The sequence below is a fragment of the Phocoena sinus genome, chromosome 8, assembly GCF_008692025.1.
Source record: "Phocoena sinus isolate mPhoSin1 chromosome 8, mPhoSin1.pri, whole genome shotgun sequence".
In the NCBI taxonomy this organism is placed as follows: Eukaryota; Metazoa; Chordata; class Mammalia; order Artiodactyla; family Phocoenidae; genus Phocoena; species Phocoena sinus.
The window spans coordinates 12,641,761-12,658,548 of NC_045770.1; the positions used below are offsets into that span (position 1 = coordinate 12,641,761).

Consider the following 16,788-nt stretch of genomic DNA (forward strand, 5'->3'; position numbering starts at 1 on the left):
CTCAATATAAAATCAAAACCCCCCAGTTTCAGGTGAAACTCTGTAGGACTAGGATAGCAGAAATGAGTAAATGAGACTTCAGAGATTTTATTGTTGCTCTCAAGTTTGAACCACCACAGCCTTCTGGCTGCTGTTTACAACTAGAGGCACACCAAAGGACAGAGATACCAGCAATTCAGAAGACCCATGCAAGCACTAAGGTTGGACCAGAGCCCTCCTCTCACAGACACAATTGCCCCTCATCTTGTCTTTCGCAGGGCTTGAGGCTCAGAAAGACTCAAAGAAGATGTTCCTGCAGCAAACAGTCCTAAAGCTTGAAGTCAAATGGCTAAGGGATCTTGTGAAGTCTCTTTCTTTGCAGGACTTTTAGAGGATGTTTCTAGATATAGCATTTCTTAGAGGCAGGGAGTGGACCAGCTGGCCGCTCCCTCTCAACCCTGGGATTCCAAGGGAACAGGAGGAGTTTTCTCCTTTTAAGGGGTTTCCTCTTTCATCTGGAGGTGGTTGGTGAGAGAATCAGGTGTTGCCAGGGCACAGCAGTGGGTGGGTGAGGCTGCCCCACCCGCTGAATCAAGGGAGGCTTCCAGGAGGGGAATGGCTTGGAGATGCCTCATGAAACAAGCCTGGGAGGAGGCTTGGAGTTGGCTGATAGGTGGGTATGGGAGGAAGGGACTTGGTGGGGGCTGGCTGGAAGGGCAGGCCTAGTCTGAACAGGCAGGATTCTCCCCAGCTTCACGGGAGTCCTTCTCTGGAAGCCATACCTGTCAGCTCTTCTTACCTCCTAAACCTTGCAAGGGATGGGGATGGCAGCCAGTGACATTCCACCATCACTTGGTATAGGGAGAAATGTTGCAGCAGGAAGGCTTTAAGCTAGACCAGAGGAGGAACTGGATAAGATGGGAGATGAGTGACTGAGGGGCTCCAGGGGCCCCTTTCTTTCAAGGCCTTTAAAAACAAAGAGGCTTCTTCTTTTCCCAGCACCCCCTCACCTCCAAGCCACAGTGATGGCGATGACAGCCTTTGGGGGCTTTTTGCCAGTTTGCACGTAACACGCAGGTTCTGTGAGCCATCAGGAAATGCCCTTTCGTGGAAACTGTGCAACTAGATTTGGGATTGAAGAGCAGGCAGACCCCCGCAGATAGTGTAGAGTGTAGATGACAGAACTGGAGTGAGGGGTTCGGGGGAGCTCTGGGAGCAATCATTCACCCATGGATGATCCACAGTGTCCACACCGGACCTCAGTACTCCAGAGGCTAGAAATCCTTGTCTCTCTCTAGTGCAGCCCTGGGACTGGTGGGCATGGAGTCATGGGTTCCCTGGAAGGACAATCATTTCTTTGGCTTCTTCCCTTTTTCAGCCCTTGGATTCTGGAGATTGCCAGGAGACTCTGCCTAGAGTCCACCGTGCCTTTGGAAGGAGCACCCACACCAAGGGAAGGAAGGGCCTGAGGCCCTTATCTGGGAGGGCCAGAACGCCGGTAAACCAGCACTGACACAATTCAACTGAATAAATCTGCTGAATCAAATTCAATGCTGCTTCTGTCTGGCCAGGGAGGGTGCTTCTATGCACGGGAAGTGAGCCATGCTCAGCCCGGTGGGAGGGACCAGCCTCTCTCAGCAAGGCCTGGGCCCTCCCTCCCCACCCTGGGCAGGCCAAAACTCTCACATGGATTTCTCTCATTCACGGACATGCTAGATTCAAATGACTGACTCACTGGTTTGTTTTCCCACTGGACTGTGAGCTCCCCAGCCGCGAGATCTGGGACTCATTTACGCCTGTGTGATCGGTCTCTTGTTTAGAGCCTGGCATATGGTAGGAGGCTGGAGAAATATCAATGGGAATGAGTGAGTAATTAACCCCATTGGGTGGTCTGAGCTAAATGCCTCTGAGTAGGACAGACAGCGATGTAACAGGGTTTCAGAGGAGGGAGCCATCACTGTGGGCCTGGGTCAGAGGGAAAGCCTCGTGGAAGAGATAAAGTAGCCTTGTCTTCTATTGCCTTAAAATCACTTGAGCCCATTTTGCTCCCTCAGGACAACTGAGAGTTGAATTCTCCAGCATCCCTTTTTCTATCCTCCTTCCTACATTAATTCGTCTACCCCAGTCACCCGCTGACCCTCCGTGATGTGCCGGAGTGACTCACAGTGGCCTGGGGGAGCTGACTGTGTTTATCTCTTCCCAGCACACCTCACGCTAGTAGCTTGAAACTGGCCAGGGAGGGAGAAATTGGCAAACACTATAAACCAGTGCTAGAAGAGTTAGCTGCTAAACGTTTACCAGCACATTTGCCTACCTACGACGTGTCCATCTACTACCTGTCCATCTCCTTCCTTCCTTTCTCTTCCCTCCTCTTCCCTCTCTCCTTCCCACGAATCTTCCTTCCTTCCCTTTTCCCTTCCTTTTTTATCAATTCTTTTATCCAGTTCCCTGGATGAGTTCTACCTACTCATCCGTCCAACCACCATCCGTCCACCATCCATCCGTCATCCATCCATCCATCCATCCATCCACCGTGCATCCATTAATCCACCATCCTGCCACCCACTCACCTATCATCCACACATCTACTATCCATCCACCCATCCATTTCCCACTTGGATCCACCTAACTTTTATTTCTTTTATTCATCCATCCATCCATCCATCCACCCACAAATGCTTTCTGAGCATCTTCTCTGTGTCGGCCTATTCCCCAGGCTCAGAATCTTTCCCAGACTCCTGGAAGATAGGTACATGAAGGACTAGTCCTTACAAGGACTAGCAGAGGTCTCCCAGTGCAGCACCCCAGGGTCAGCCGGCACTGATGTTGGGTTCATAACTAGAACACTCTGGTTTTCCCCTTCTGCTGCTCTTTGCCCCTCATAGCCTGTTCTCACAGGGTCCAGGAGACACTAGCAGGGGAAGGAGAGGCACGTCCCCATCTCTCACTCCCTCCACACCTCAGGCAAGAGCCCAGTGGAATTGGGCCTGACTTTGAGAAAGGGTTTCCTGCCCCCAAAGTCCCCACGAGCTCTTAGACAACTTACCAGTGAGTTCAAACAAGATGGGGCTCCCCTGGGGCCTGAGAACAGAGACATGAGGTGAGAGGGAAGCCCCATGATGAAGCAGCACCCTCTGCCCCCAGCACCCCCCCGCCCCTTAAAGCTCTGGCTGCTCTGTGAACCAAGCTTGTCTCTCGTTCCCAGAGGCTGTTATTGCAAAGGGTTTGCTGTTCAGCCTGGTGACCCAAAGGGGCTGTAGGGCTCCCAGAGCCCGACCTGGAGTCGAGGGGAAGGGAGGGGAACCCACTCCCCTGCACGCAGTCCGGAACCTGCCACCTCAGCCACGCCCATCTCCTGTGCTGCGCCATCCAGCCCAGCCTGGGAGAGGCACAGCCCTTTACTCTGTGCAGGGGTGTTGGCTTCCCTGGACCATGGCAGAGGGTCGTAGCCCAGAGGGGACCAGGTGGCATGTCCTGGCAGGAGTGGAGGGTCCCCAGAGTTCCTGCAGGAGGTCAGAGAGAGGAAGTGGCTAGAGTTGTTTTTTCTCACTTCTTCCCCTGAGGTCTGTGTTTATATGACAGTCGTACCCAAACGTCTCACTTCCGAGGGTATCTGAGTCCACACTTCACTGGCTTCTTTTTGGAGGGTATTGCCTGTGGCCTGGAACAGAGAGGGCGGGCAGATTTTGTTCTGAGCCACAGAGCATACCTACTGTGGAGATAGATGAGAGTGAAGTGTTTGGGCCCCGAGGATGCAGCCCCCTGTCCTGGCACTGCTTGCATTCCTGTCCCTCGCTACTATTTCTCTGTCCTCTGGATCCAAGCAGTTTATTTCTACCTGCTCTGAGAGAAATAACATAAGGCTGTATGCACCTTGTTTGTGCTTCTGGGACAGACGTGACTTTCTGAAGCTGTCTTCCATTGCAATAGTCAGGTGGCTGACGGGACCTTAGCATCTCAAAGGCCTTGGGTTCAAATCTCAGCTCCACCAGGACTCAGCTGACTTAGGCCAGCAAGTTACCTTCTTAGAGCTTCAGTTTTCTCATCTATTAAATGGGGCTCCCCTGGGGCCTGAGAACAGAGACATGAGGTGAGAGGGAAGCCCCATGATGAAGCTGTAAGGTTTAAGTGAGCTCATACAGGTAATGTACCTAACACAGTGCCTGGAAGTTGGCATACAGGGTTAAATGATCAGTAGCCACTTCCCTCCAAATCCTAAAATCCAAATCCTAAAATCCAAATCCAACTGAACCCATCATTCCCTTCAAGATGAGAAGCAGCTCCATTGTCTCAGGGCGGCGGGGCATCTTCCTCTGAAACCTGGGCCCTCACATTACAAGGTTATTTGGCTTGTGTGACCCAATTAATAGCCCTCTGTCCTGTGGGCCTCGCGGGCACCTCGCCTTCTGTCCCGGGGACTGCTCACCTCAGTGAAACCCGTGAGGACAGACGCTCCCATTTCCTGATGAGAAGAAAGTGAGTCAGGAGGAAGCAGCCCAACTTGTTGCTGAGCCGTGGAAAATAGTTAAACTGGGGGAGAGGAAAAACACTTGTTTAAGAAATCAGGCTAGGTATGAATGTGTAGGGTGTGGCCCCCTGTGTGATTGGCTGCTCTGCTGGCTCTGGGAGCTGCCTGCCTCTCCGGGCCCGTTGAGTCAGGCTCGCCTGCAGCCTCTCCTCTCCGCTCCTTCTCCCCTCTCCCCGCAGGTGTGTCTCGGGCTCTGCGGCTGCCTGTCCCACTCCTGCCGAGACGCAGCGCAAGAGGTCACCCACCGCACCTCCAGCGAGCCCGACACAGACCAGCCAGGCGACCCACAATGGAAGCTGCCGATGCCTCCAGGAGCGGCGGGGCCAGCCCGGAAGCCAGGGGTGCCCGCAGCTTGCTGGGCCCCAAAGGCAGCCTGGAGAATGGGGCCAAGGCCGAAGGCAAAGAGGCCAGGATCACCAACGGCCACGGCAGGGAAGCGGCCGAGGGCAAGAGCCTAGGTGGCTCCCTGAAGCCAGGCGAGGGAAAGGGCTCCCTGTTCTTGGGCAACAAGGGGCGGTGCCCCATCATCCAGTTTGTTGAGTCTGTGGATGACAAGGGCTCCAACTACTTCAGCATGGACTCTGGAGAAGGCAAGATGTCCCCCTATGCCAGGCTCCAGCTGGGGGCCACCAAGAAGCCACCTGTCACCTTTGCTGAGAAGGGGGAGCCGCGCAGGCCCATCTTCTCGGAGCCCCGCAAGCCCACGGTGGCCGTCATGGAGCCTGGGGACCTCCAGCGGAACATGTCCCCCCGGGCCGACTCGAGCACCCACCTGCGCTCCAAGTTGGGCTCTGAGGAGGTCCTGTGCGACTCGTGCATCGGCAACAAGCAGAAGGCCGTCAAGTCCTGCCTGGTGTGCCAGGCCTCCTTCTGCGAGCTGCACCTCAAACCCCACCTGGAGGGTGCCGCCTTCCGTGACCACCAGCTGCTCGAGCCCATCCGGGACTTCGAGGCCCGCAAGTGCCCCCTGCACGGCAAGACCATGGAACTCTTCTGCCAGACGGACCAGACCTGCATCTGCTACCTCTGCATGTTCCAGGAGCACAAGAACCACAGCACCGTGACCGTGGAAGAGGCCAAAGCCGAGAAGGAGGTAACAGCGGGCCCCTCCAGGTCTCTCCTCCCTCAACGCATCCCCCCACCTCATCTTCTCCACTGGGGTTTCCCAGGGTCTGGGGCTCAAGTCTCTTGCTGTCCCTTGTCCTTTCAGAAAACAGTTCTTTCCCCTCCCGCCCCCAGGCTGGGAGTCAGAGACGGTTCCCCAATCCTCCAAGGCCTCAGGAGACCAGGCATCTCCTAGATGAGCAAATGGGGGCTCAGCAAAGATGCGGGGCTTGGCCAAGGTCATAGGATAAATTCAAGTCAGGTTAGGGAATCAGCATGCAGTCCTGGGCTCTGTGTCTAGCTGGGTCTTTTCCTTCTTTCTCCCTTCCTTCCTTCCTTCCTTCCTTCCTTCCTTCCTTCCTTCCTTCCCTCCTTCCTTCCCTCCCTCCCTCCCTTCCTCCCTCCCTCCTTCCTTTCTTTTCTTTTCTTTCTTTCTTTTTTACTTAAGGGAGAGAGAATTTTTCCCACCTGAGCAGGGCTGGCTCCTGGGATGAGTCATGGGTGAGGAGAAGGGAATTTGAGGACCGCTTCAAGGCCCTTTTTTTCTAGCTTCAGAGTTGGCTTTTGCAGTCCAGTGGCTCCTTCTTGTTCTATCTGATCCCCCAGCCAGTCTCTTGACTCTCCCAGTGGCCTCCTTTATCCTTCCCTCCGCTGGGCCCCGTGTGCTTTGTGTGTGTGGTTGTATGTGGACATACCTCTGCCTGTAGGTGGACACTCTTGGTGAGGGTTGGAGTTGGGGGGGAGGGGTGTGTTATATTCATATGTGGATGTTTGCATATGACTGTATATGTGATACATTAAGTGTGTTTGTGTTCTGTGTACGTGATCCTGCATGTGCCTCTGTGGGGAGGAGCAGGGGCGTGTGGAAGCCTGTGAACGTGGACACCTTACACCTGGAGAGGGTGTGCTGGACCAAAGGCTCAGCTGTGGCTGCCGCTCCTGACTCCACAGATGCTGGGCTGGTGCCCCCGCGGCCACACAGCTCTGTGACATGGGCGGTCTCCAGCCGGTGGTCAAGGCAGGGCACCTGACCTTCTGCACCCTGCAGAACGGGGCAGCCCAGGACACCCTCTGGGCCCAGCCTTCCTAACCGGGAGTCTGTAGGTTACTCTCTCCTACCCATACCCCTGGGCAGGAAGGATGAGTCAGCGATGAGAAAAGACTCAAAGATCCTTTTCAGAAGCCTCATTTGGCCCAGGAAAAAGGTGACCCCAGTTTCCCTAACTCCCTGACCCCAGTCTGGCTTCAAGCTTCAGATAGGGAGATGGAGATGGGGCAGGGGCCATGGTCCCCACCTCCAGGACCTCACCTAGGAAATCAAAACAGAACGAGGGGCCAATCACCCTCAGCCACCGCAACCAGGAAATTGCAGAGCCCCAGGCTGTGTTTTAGGAGATCTGACTTCTAGTCCTGGTTTTTGCCTCTAACCAGCTGTGAGATGGTGGACAAGTCCCTTCCATTCTCTCAGGCTTGGTTTCCCTTCATGTGAAACTAAGGGATTGGACTGGATTGTAAAGTTTCAAATGACACCTGGAGCCCTAGGATTCTTGAGAATGTCTTTGAGGCATCAGGGATGAGGTAGGGGGCTAATTGGTGCCAAGAAGTCAGGGGACCCCTGTTCCCACCCCCAGTGCAAGCAGTGCATGCACTTATTTATCTATAGGTTTGGCCCCAAATTTCATCTGAAACAAGGGTATCTCCACTTAAGAAAAGCCTGAGTGCCGCTGGAGGACAGGACGGTCTTGGGCAGTTTTCTCTGGCGGCACCTGGGACTAGGACTTCATGTTCCAGTACTGGGACAGGACTCAAAGACACAGTTCTCACCCTTGAAGGCTCGTGATGTAGGTCAAGAGGCAGAGCTCAGACACACAAACCAGTCTGGGGCGCATCCCACCAGTTACACAGCAGTGGCTGTAAGTAAACATCAACTTGCAGAGGACAGAACATCAGACTGGAGCGTTAGCAATCTTGTCAGTCCACCTTGCATGGGGACACAGGCCCAGAGAAAGGAAGAGACCTGTCCAAGCTCACTGTTTGAGGAAGAAGTTCCCTGAGTCCTCGACCAATGTTGGGGAGCAACTTAGGGGAAGGGTTAGCGTTCCTTTGAGGGGGATGGGATTACAGGGACTCAGGGGAAAATGTCTGATTCACTGGAGTGACTTTAGGGGTGGGAGCTTCAGACTGTGTGTGTGTGTGTGTGTGTGTGTGTGCACGCATGCGTGTGTGTGCACCAGCAGTGTAGGTAGGCAGGGGCGGGTGGTGCCGAGCGGCTGAGTGGAGATGGAGCTGGAGTGTGGCACTTTGTCCCGGTCTGGCTCAGCTGGAATGTCAGACGTGAGGGATGTTGGCACAGAGCAGTGTTAGATGGGTTGACAGATCAAAGTGGACTGGCGTGTCAATCCTGGCATCCTTTGGAGGCAGCCCCTGCAGACTCAAACATTAGGGCCCCACACAGCTTTTTGCAAGGAGCCCCGTCCAGAACCTGTTCTGCAGCCTGGTTGGTGAGGCCCGGGTGAGGTGATCGCTGACCTATCTTGGTTACTTGCACAAAAGTGTAGACAACACCCAGGGCTGCGGTGCTCATCTCTTGGGCCTCAGATCTCACTACAGACTCGGAGCAGAGGTAGTGCTGGAGAAAGGCCGCTTGGTGTACCAGCATGACAATCCTTCCTCTGCTGACCCAAGATCAGAAGGTCTCCAGTTCCACTCCGAATGTCACAAGGATGGTCCACAGATGTCCTGTGGTCCACCCCTCTGCCTCTGGGCATTTCCCAGGCTGGATTAGACTGATGAGATGTACATAACAATCCTTTCCTGTGTCTCGTGGCCCTTCCTTCTGCCTATCCCGAGTGCCTTCTGCCCCACCGGGTCAGGGTGGAGGATTCCTGGCCATGGCTGCTTGCTGCAGGGCGGCCTGCCTGTCGTGGGTCCTCTTGGGCTCTGGATTGGCAGCCTGGCAAGGCGCCGGGAGGAGTGCTCAGGCCAAGCATTGCTCTGGAGGGTGAGGTCCTAGCTCGTCAGCGCAGCTCAGATTCCGTGCGTCGGTCGTTCTCCTGACGCCATCATTTGGCTCGGTTCCTCTCTGTCACCATGGCCTGTGGCTTTGCTTCTGGTCTCATTGCCCAATTCGTCCTTGAAGGCTGAACTGCTGGGCTGCTGGGCATGGGCAGTCGCTGCTCATTGAGTTTTGGGAGCTGTGCTGGTCTGGGCTTTTGGGACTCTTTGGGTGGACAGCCATGACCGGGGTTTGGGAGGATGAGCCAGGCGAAAGGCCTAGGGTGCAGTGGCAGGTGCTGGGACCATCCTCCCCAGAGATCCTAGGGGAGAACTTCTGCTCTGGGACAGGGTGGGTGAGACAGGAGGTGGGATGAACTCTGTGGGTGCTGGGGAGGAAAGGACAAAATAAAAAGAGGTACAGAGACAGGAGGCAGGGAGGGAGAGTGCCAGGGAGGCAGGCAGGAGACACCCCTGTCTTTATGGAGTACAGCTATGTGCCAGGTGCTAGCCTAAGCCTTTACACGGTTAGTTCTGACGACGGTCCCACGGGGTAGGAGTAACTGCATCTATTTTATAGGTGAAGAAATGGGCTCAAAGATGCCAAGAAACTTACCCAACGTTACAGCACTGGGAGGTGGCAGAGCTGGGATTCAGATTCATTGTGGCCATAGCCCAGCCTGTTTTCTCTCCACCATTTAAAATGTTGTTTTTATAGGGTTGGCAGTGGCTCCTTGGGGTCACCTGGGAGGTTCTGATTCAGGGGGTCAGGGCCTGGGATCTGTACTTTTAAGTTACCCTCAGGGATTCGAATACGTAGTCAGGTTGGAAATCAGGAATCTAGTCCAGTTTTACCAGGAAGAAACCGAGGCCTGGGAGGTGGGGTAACATGTCAAGGGCCCGATGCTGGTCTGGAGACAGTCTGGGTGATGCTCTTCCCACCCTGTCTTGCCCCTGCCCCGTCCTGACACCCAAGGAAGTAGAAGGAGCGGTGTGCCCCAGCTAAGCAGAGTAATACTGGGCTGTTGGACATCTGTGTGGAAATGGGGAAATCTCTCCAGCATTTCAGATTCTTATCCATAGAATCACCATTTGTCTGAAAGTACAAATTTGGCAATTAACTGGCTCATCTGGCAAATGTCACAGCCAACGGCCTGTGTGGTTAATTCAGACCAGGGGAGGATCCCTCGGGGCCCCGTCTCCTCTTCTCTGGGGGCAGCGCAGGCACCTGTCCAGGTGAGTGCTCAGGTGAGTCTGCACCTGAAGGTCCCATCTGTCCGGGCCAAGACACCACCAGCCACTGGCCACCCCTCTGCTCCCCCAAGGCCGGAAGGATTTCAAGACTGTGTGGCTTACACGGGCCCGTCCCAGGCAACCGAGCGAGAGGCAATCGTCATGGAGGAGTGTGGGAGAAGGGAACAAAGAAGGCATTTAGGGACAGGCCTGGGCAGGGTGTAGGGAGTGAGCTGAGGAGAAGGAGGAAGTCAGTCGGGAGGGAGGTGTAGACAGGGGTGGAGCTGAGGGGAGCTGAGGCCCTGTCAGACATCAGGAGATTTAATCAGATTTCAAGGGAGGAGGGAAAGAAGGAGAAAGTGTGGCCTCAGGGGGTGATGGGGAGGGTGTGGGGAGGAGAGGAAAAGAGGCAGAATTGATGAATTGCCCCGTCCGTGAGGTGGGGGAGCTTGGGCAGGGGTGAAGGGCACGGATGATGTCCTGGAAGGTACAGAGAATAGCCCAGAGGTTGAGGCCATGTAACAGAGCTGAGTCCTGTTGCTGTGTCGTGGTCTTCCCACTTCCTCGCTGGGAGAACTCAGGCAAGCTCCTCAATGTTTCTGGGCCTCGGTTTCTGCATCTGTAAAATGGGGATAACACGGCTTGCCTCCCCAGGAGGCTTTTGCAGATGAAAGGAGAAATGTGGGCACATAGTGGATGCTCAGTAAAGCAGTTAGGGTCCTTCCTTCTAAGGTTGCAGGAGAACCCAGTACTTTGGAGCCTTCCTATGTTTTATTGTTTCCTATATCCTGCCTTTTCTGGCTTTTATGTAACCCTGCCAGCAGGGAAAAATTGCCAAGGGCTAAACAGATGCTGGACATATCCCCAGAGGTCTCACCCCAAACCCTCTTCTCCTGACAGGGTAGCACTCATCCCAGAGGTGAGAGCAGACCTTTCTAGTAGCACAGAGTTCCCAGCCCAAGGTCCCTGGTGCCCTGCAAGTCTGGCCTTGCAAGGCCCCCTCCCAGCCGATGTTGACTTCCCTGGTGCCCCAAAGAAACCAGTAGCCTAGTTTCTCCTCCGCCCTGACTGATATTTCCGCCCACTGCTGCAGACAGGGCGGCTCCGCTTTTGACCCTTCTCTCGCCTGTTTCCAGATCGGCTGCCTCTCCCTCCGGCCCTCCCAGGTCACTGGCCGACACCTCTGGCTCTCTTCTGTGCACCCCCCGCTAGCCTCCCTCTTCCCTGCCTCTCTTGCTCAGGATGGACCCCAGGGGCTGGCTCCCGCTACCCTTGGCCGAGGCTCTTCATTGTTCTAGAGCCCCTGGACTCTCCCTCCTCTGTACTCAGTGCCTCTTCCTCCCTCTTGGCCAGTGAGTCTGTGCTCTGCGGTTAAGACCTTTCCTCACCTTAATGCCCCATGCCCACAGCTGCCAGCAGGTCCCCCGAGCACCTCTGCTCACTCCGCTGGTTCCTTACCTTCACCTTCCCTAGGCAAACCTTCTCCCCTCGCGCAGGGGGTTAGCCTGCCTGCACCACCCCCTTTATCCCACCACCTTTCCGCTTTCCCCAGTATCCTCCAATCTTCAGTTCCCCACCATCTAAGCCTCTACTTTGTATCTGCAGCCCAGTGTCTTGACCTCCCTCCCCTCACCCCCGGACGATTCACTCTGTATCCCGACTGTGTACGCACCACCCCTGGGCCCCAGCACAACGGCACACTCCATCCACACCGCTCACACCTGCCCACTCCCCTCACTTACCCGTGCCCTATGGGCCTGCCCGCCACCCTGTCCTCTCCCCTCCGAGCTCGGGTCCCGGTCCATGGAATGTGCCCCACCCAGCAGTGGGGATGGGACCACTCGTCAGCGCTTTCTCTGTGCCAGGTGCTCTCTGAGAGCCTCACTTGCCTGGTCCCAGTTCATCCCACACCTGGCTGGGAGATGGCCTTCATACTACCTCCACAAAAAATGGAGTCACCGAGGCACCAAGTTTGGTAACTTGTGAAGGCCACCTGCCTAGAGGTGGTGGTAACTGGATTCAAAGCCTTGGAGCCCCAGTCCTGGGCTCTGGGTGGGCTCCCTCCTGGATCCCCCAGGCTCATTTCATGGAAGAACTGCCCTGCGCCTGCCCCCTGGCCCCCCAGACCTGGGGGTGGGAGTGAATGTACTTTTGTTCTCTGCTTTCCTTGTGCTGGGTGCAGAGGTCAGGTGAGAAGCCCCAACGCCAGCCGCTCTATCGCTGAGCTGGTGAGGACATCTCAGCTGCGGAGGGAGGCAGCTTCCGGCGTCCCATCCCCTTGGGGCCTTGCTTGCTGGGGGTGAGGGGCTCTCCAGGGACAGGAAAGTTGCCCAGCACAGACCCACTGTCCGGCCTTTAGGCTTCTTCCTCACAGCTCAGACCCACCTACCAGTCCCAGGCTTCTCAGGAACCCTCCAGGCCACCGGCTCCGCCAACCTCGGAGTTCGGGGCTCTCGGCTCTGCCCCCGCAGAGTCTCCGCTGCCCACGTGGGGTCTGGGTCCCTTGACTCTCCAACCTCCCACCACTGTGTCTATTGACAGCTGGCTTCTCCCAGCCTTTGTCCAGAGACCAGGCCAAACCCTCATCTTCATCCGCGTCTACTCCTCCGCTTAAACGTTTTCCATCCCTGGCGATGACATTTTCCGTGTTGTGAGATTTCCAGCACGTAGCTCGTGGGGCACATGCTTTCTGAGAAGAACTTAGAGTCTCTGGCCTGGGGAGCCCAGGGGTGTGGGCAGAGCGGGCGGGGTTGGAATCCCGGGCTGTCTGGCTGGGGGCTCTGCATCTCCTGCTCTAGGCCTTCCCACCTTCTCCACCAGCTTCTCGGCTCTCTGGGCACTTTTTCAAGAAAGTCAGGACACTCTCTCCTCCATCGATCCACTTCCCTGGGTGTCTGCACAGGGACCCACCAGCAGCCCCCTGGCCTAGGAGAGTATCCAGGAGCTGTGACGTGTGCGCCCAGCTGCTCAGGACTCCTTGCCAAGAGAGCTCACGTTCCTGGTGGTTTGTGGCTTCCACATGTTGGCTCTTCTTGTGCTTCCTCAAGGAGATGGCTGGAAATGGGTGGGACTCTGTGTTCAAAACCCAGTGTGGTGGGGAGACCAGTGAGCGCTCCGGGGTGTTCTCAGATGGCTTGGTCTTCCTGGCTTCAGGTGGAGATCACCCACCTGTCTTCCAAGCTGGCAGGTGCTTTGGGAGCACTAGTGGGGAACCCACAGAACCAAAGAGGTGCCTCTTGGCTGAACTGGATTGACCTCTCTCCTCCCCCAGGGACCCTGGATAAAGTCTCGATCTTGCCCAAACTGCAGACGGCACTCCCTTTCCCATAAACAGGTTTATAGCTGTGCCTGCCCAGACAGAGTCCCCGCTGGCGGCAACCCAGGCTCTTGCTTGCAACACAAGCCTCACGTCATATCATAGAAACGCTGCACACTTGTACTGCCACGGGACACTCCCTGGGCTGGGCTCTGCTGAGCTGGGCTGCGTCCCCTTTCTCCCCTAAGCTGCTCCCTGATGGCCCCAGATCCATTGAAAGGAGTGGGAATCCCATAAATCAGCTTCCTTCCTGCTCACGTTGGGTGGAAGGCCTGGCAGAGGGTCAGCCTTACGAAGACATGGCTGGGCTGCCCAGCCCCAGAGCCCTGAGTTTACAATGAGATGGCGTTTGACTTGTTGCTGGATCCTCAGTGACTGGTGTGGTGCCTGGCATATCCAATGGCCTGATGAGTGTTTGCTGAATGAACGGCTGAAGGGCTGAGTGGTGGACCCTGCTCAAGTTTGCCCCCTGGGTGGACCCACTCCTTGACTCTCTGGTTCTCTTCCACCTCTTCCCCCTGACTTCTCCTCCAACCCCGGCTCCTTCCCTGCAGACAGAGCTGTCACTGCAAAAGGAGCAGCTGCAGCTCAAGATCATCGAGATCGAAGATGAAGCTGAGAAGTGGCAGAAGGAGAAGGACCGCATCAAGGTAAGCCGCCCCCAGGGATCTCCCCAGCCTGAGCTGCCCAGAAGAGGCAGGCCTGTGCTCCAGCTCGAGGTCTCAGTTACAACCCACACTCGTTTCTTCTGGGTTCTCTTGCCCCCTTCTAAGTGTGGGCCAGGCATCCATGTTGTCCAGCACCTAATGCTCGTTTTACATCATCCCAGCAAATAAAGACCCTGGACCAACTTGTCCTCCAGTGTGGTTTCCAATGTCCACCGGTGTCTGTTCTGCCCACCAGGCTACCCAGCCACCAAATGCGTGCTATTTTCCCTTTACTTGTGTCAGTGTGGCTAGATGTATGTCTGTCGTGGTTTGAATGCTTGTAAACTACAACCTGAAATCACTGACTCTTGACCCTGGCTACATAAACAGCTCATTAATTCACTTTCTGAATGATGTTTGGGTCTGGTTGAAGTTTCAGTGGACACACCCTGACTCATCTGGGAACTTTTGGGCCCATGGAGTTACCCAAGGGTAGAATAATGGTTCATGTCAACCCACCAAGGGGGAGAAGCTGCTGATAGATAAGGAAAGGTGGGCTGTTAAAAAAAACCCTGGCCATCTCTATCAAGAGATGGCATCCCTCAGTGATGCCTTTGAATGAGATTCTTGGTTGAACAGGCTTGCAGGGTCAGGGCAGTAGAAGTGCCCTGACTCTATGTTGGGGACCTAAAGATGCACCCTCTAGGGAGATTTTTAATTACTGAAACCGTCCTTCCTCTCTCCCCTCACTCTGGACGCAGAACTTCACCACCAATGAGAAGGCCGCCCTGGAGCAGAACTTCCGAGACCTGATGCAGGACCTGGAGAAGCAAAAGGAGGATGTGAAGGCTGCACTGGAGCAGCGGGAGCAGGACGCTGCAGACCAAGTGGAGGTGATCGTGGATGCTCTGGATGAGAGGGCCAAGGTGCTGCGGGACGACAAGCAGACCAGGGAGCAGCTCCACAACATCAGCGACTCGGTGCTGTTTCTGCAGGTAACAAGCAGCTCCTCTGTCATTCAATCCCTCACTCCTTCTATCCACACACCCAGACCCTCATCCAGTGTCCATCTGTCTATCCATCCATCTATCCACCATCCATCATCCATCCCTCTAAGCTCCATTCCATCTGTCTATTTAATTTTTCCATCCAAGCCATTTCCTTACCTACTTTAAAGATGGCACACAAATATCACTTTGTCCCAACTTCAATTGATAAGCACAAATAGTGCTCCAGGCTCAGTAGGAAACAGTTCTGTGATCGATTAGTGATGCCTGCACTGGGTATGGAGGTGTGTGACATATGAGCGCTGCGTATTTGTTATCCTTCATCTTGTCTGTCTGTCAATTCCTCCATCCATCCTTCCACCTGCTAGACTGTGTTGGGTACTGCATGTACCCAACAGAGAATAGAAAGGTGTAAGACATGGTTATTGCCCTCAAGGAGCTGCAATCTTGCTGGGAAGATAAGACACGTACAATTAGAGAACAATATAGAAGAGAGTGTAATTAAGTGATAAAGCCTATGGTTCAGGAGATAAGAGCCTGTGGAAGCTCTGGGATGGGCAAACAGGCTGGAGACAGCTTTGTGGAGGCGGTGGAATTTGAACTGGGTCTTGAAAGCCCATTAGGATTTGAGATGAAGGGATTCTCCAGTGAGAGGGAAGGGAGGTGAGAAGTGCCAAAGTGTAGAGGCAGTGAGTGGGCATGTGCAGAGGGAGAAACCACCATGACTGACCCATACGCTAGTAATTCCTTGCCTTTCTTTGGTGCTTTCACGCCCAAAGACTTCACAGCTTGTGTCACACCCATAAACCCCCATGAGGTAGGCACAATGCACCCAGTTTAAGAGACGGGAACCACGGAGTCACAGGTCTCGGTGCTAGTGCCATTAGGGATATTAGCATCTAGTGGACTTTAGTTGAACCCTTTCATTTTACAGAAGAATAAGAAACAAGTGCCTAGTGGGAAAAAGTGGGACCAGTTAGTAGCAGAGCTAGATCTGGAACCCAGCTCCTCTGCCTCCTGTGCTGGGTCTTCCAGCTGGACCATGAAAGCCCCGTGCAGAGAAAGGTCCCCATAGCTCCCAAAGACCCAGAAAGTTAACGGCTTCTTTCCTTTCCTGGTAGGAATTTGGTGCCTTGATGAGCAGTTACTCCCTCCCCCCGCCCCTGCCCACCTACCATGTTCTGCTGGACGGGGAGGGCCTGGGGCAGTCGCTGGGCAACTTCAAGGACGACCTGCTCAATGTATGCATGCGCCACGTTGAGAAGATGTGCAAGGGGGACCTGAGCCATAACTTCATCGAGAGGAGCCACATGGAGAATGGTGAGTCCCCTCTTGTGGGCAGGCCCCAAGGCCGTGGGTGTTTCCTCCCAGGTCAATTCCTGCTGCCTGGTGCAGGCCGACATCGAGCCAGCTGGCCCCTCACTGTTCCCAGCCCCCCATCCCACTTAAGGGCGTCTGGACTAGCATTCAGGGATGGTACCCCCCTCCCTTGAAGTTGCTGCCACAGTTATGCAGCTATTTACAAGGGGCCTCCAGGGCAGGAAGCATCCCAGGCACTGACCGCACAAATGTCCTCTCTGTGGGTTGTCCGTCAAACTCAGGGACTGGTTTCATTCAGCTCTGCGTCTGCTTGGCGGACCCAATCCAGCAGCTGTGTAGGTGCTGCAGCTTGTAAGGGCCAGACTCCAACCTGGTGGCTTTGCAGGTTCCAGTGCACATGACCTAGAACTGCATGTGTGCTTGGGGGGAGAACTTGCCTGTCACCACGGCCGTGCTCAGCAGTGTTGAACCCAGAGGTGGACTTGGCCTGGTGGCCCGGCTGGAGATGGTTGGGCCCAGCGTGTCTCCGTGACTCACCAGCTCCCCTCAAGTCAGCTTCTCTACTGAATCACTCTGTCCTCTGCAGAGGCGACTGAATCATCTCACAGCGTCCTAACATGAGAAACCGCCCCATTAAGTGCTTTTCCACCAGTCCCAGCC

At 55.1% G+C, this 16,788-nt stretch overlaps 1 protein-coding gene across 6 annotated transcripts in view; it reads left to right on the forward strand.

The window, feature by feature from the left end:
- Nucleotides 1-16,788, forward strand: part of TRIM29 (tripartite motif containing 29) — a 60,268-nt gene that overhangs the window by 29,776 nt on the left and 13,704 nt on the right. For 3 of the 6 annotated variants that reach the window (XM_032641950.1, XM_032641948.1, XM_032641947.1), the window contains 5 exons: nucleotides 1,358-1,477; nucleotides 4,687-5,600; nucleotides 13,709-13,804; nucleotides 14,563-14,796; nucleotides 15,930-16,128. In XM_032641950.1, the coding sequence (XP_032497841.1) occupies nucleotides 4,797-5,600; nucleotides 13,709-13,804; nucleotides 14,563-14,796; nucleotides 15,930-16,128 (1,333 nt within the window). In that variant the 5' untranslated portion in view covers nucleotides 1,358-1,477; nucleotides 4,687-4,796. Of the gene's footprint in view, nucleotides 1-912; nucleotides 1,478-1,750; nucleotides 1,845-4,686; nucleotides 5,601-13,708; nucleotides 13,805-14,562; nucleotides 14,797-15,929; nucleotides 16,129-16,788 lie in introns of those variants that run through there. The other 3 variants (XM_032641949.1, XM_032641946.1, XM_032641951.1) reach the window with 3 other exon arrangements.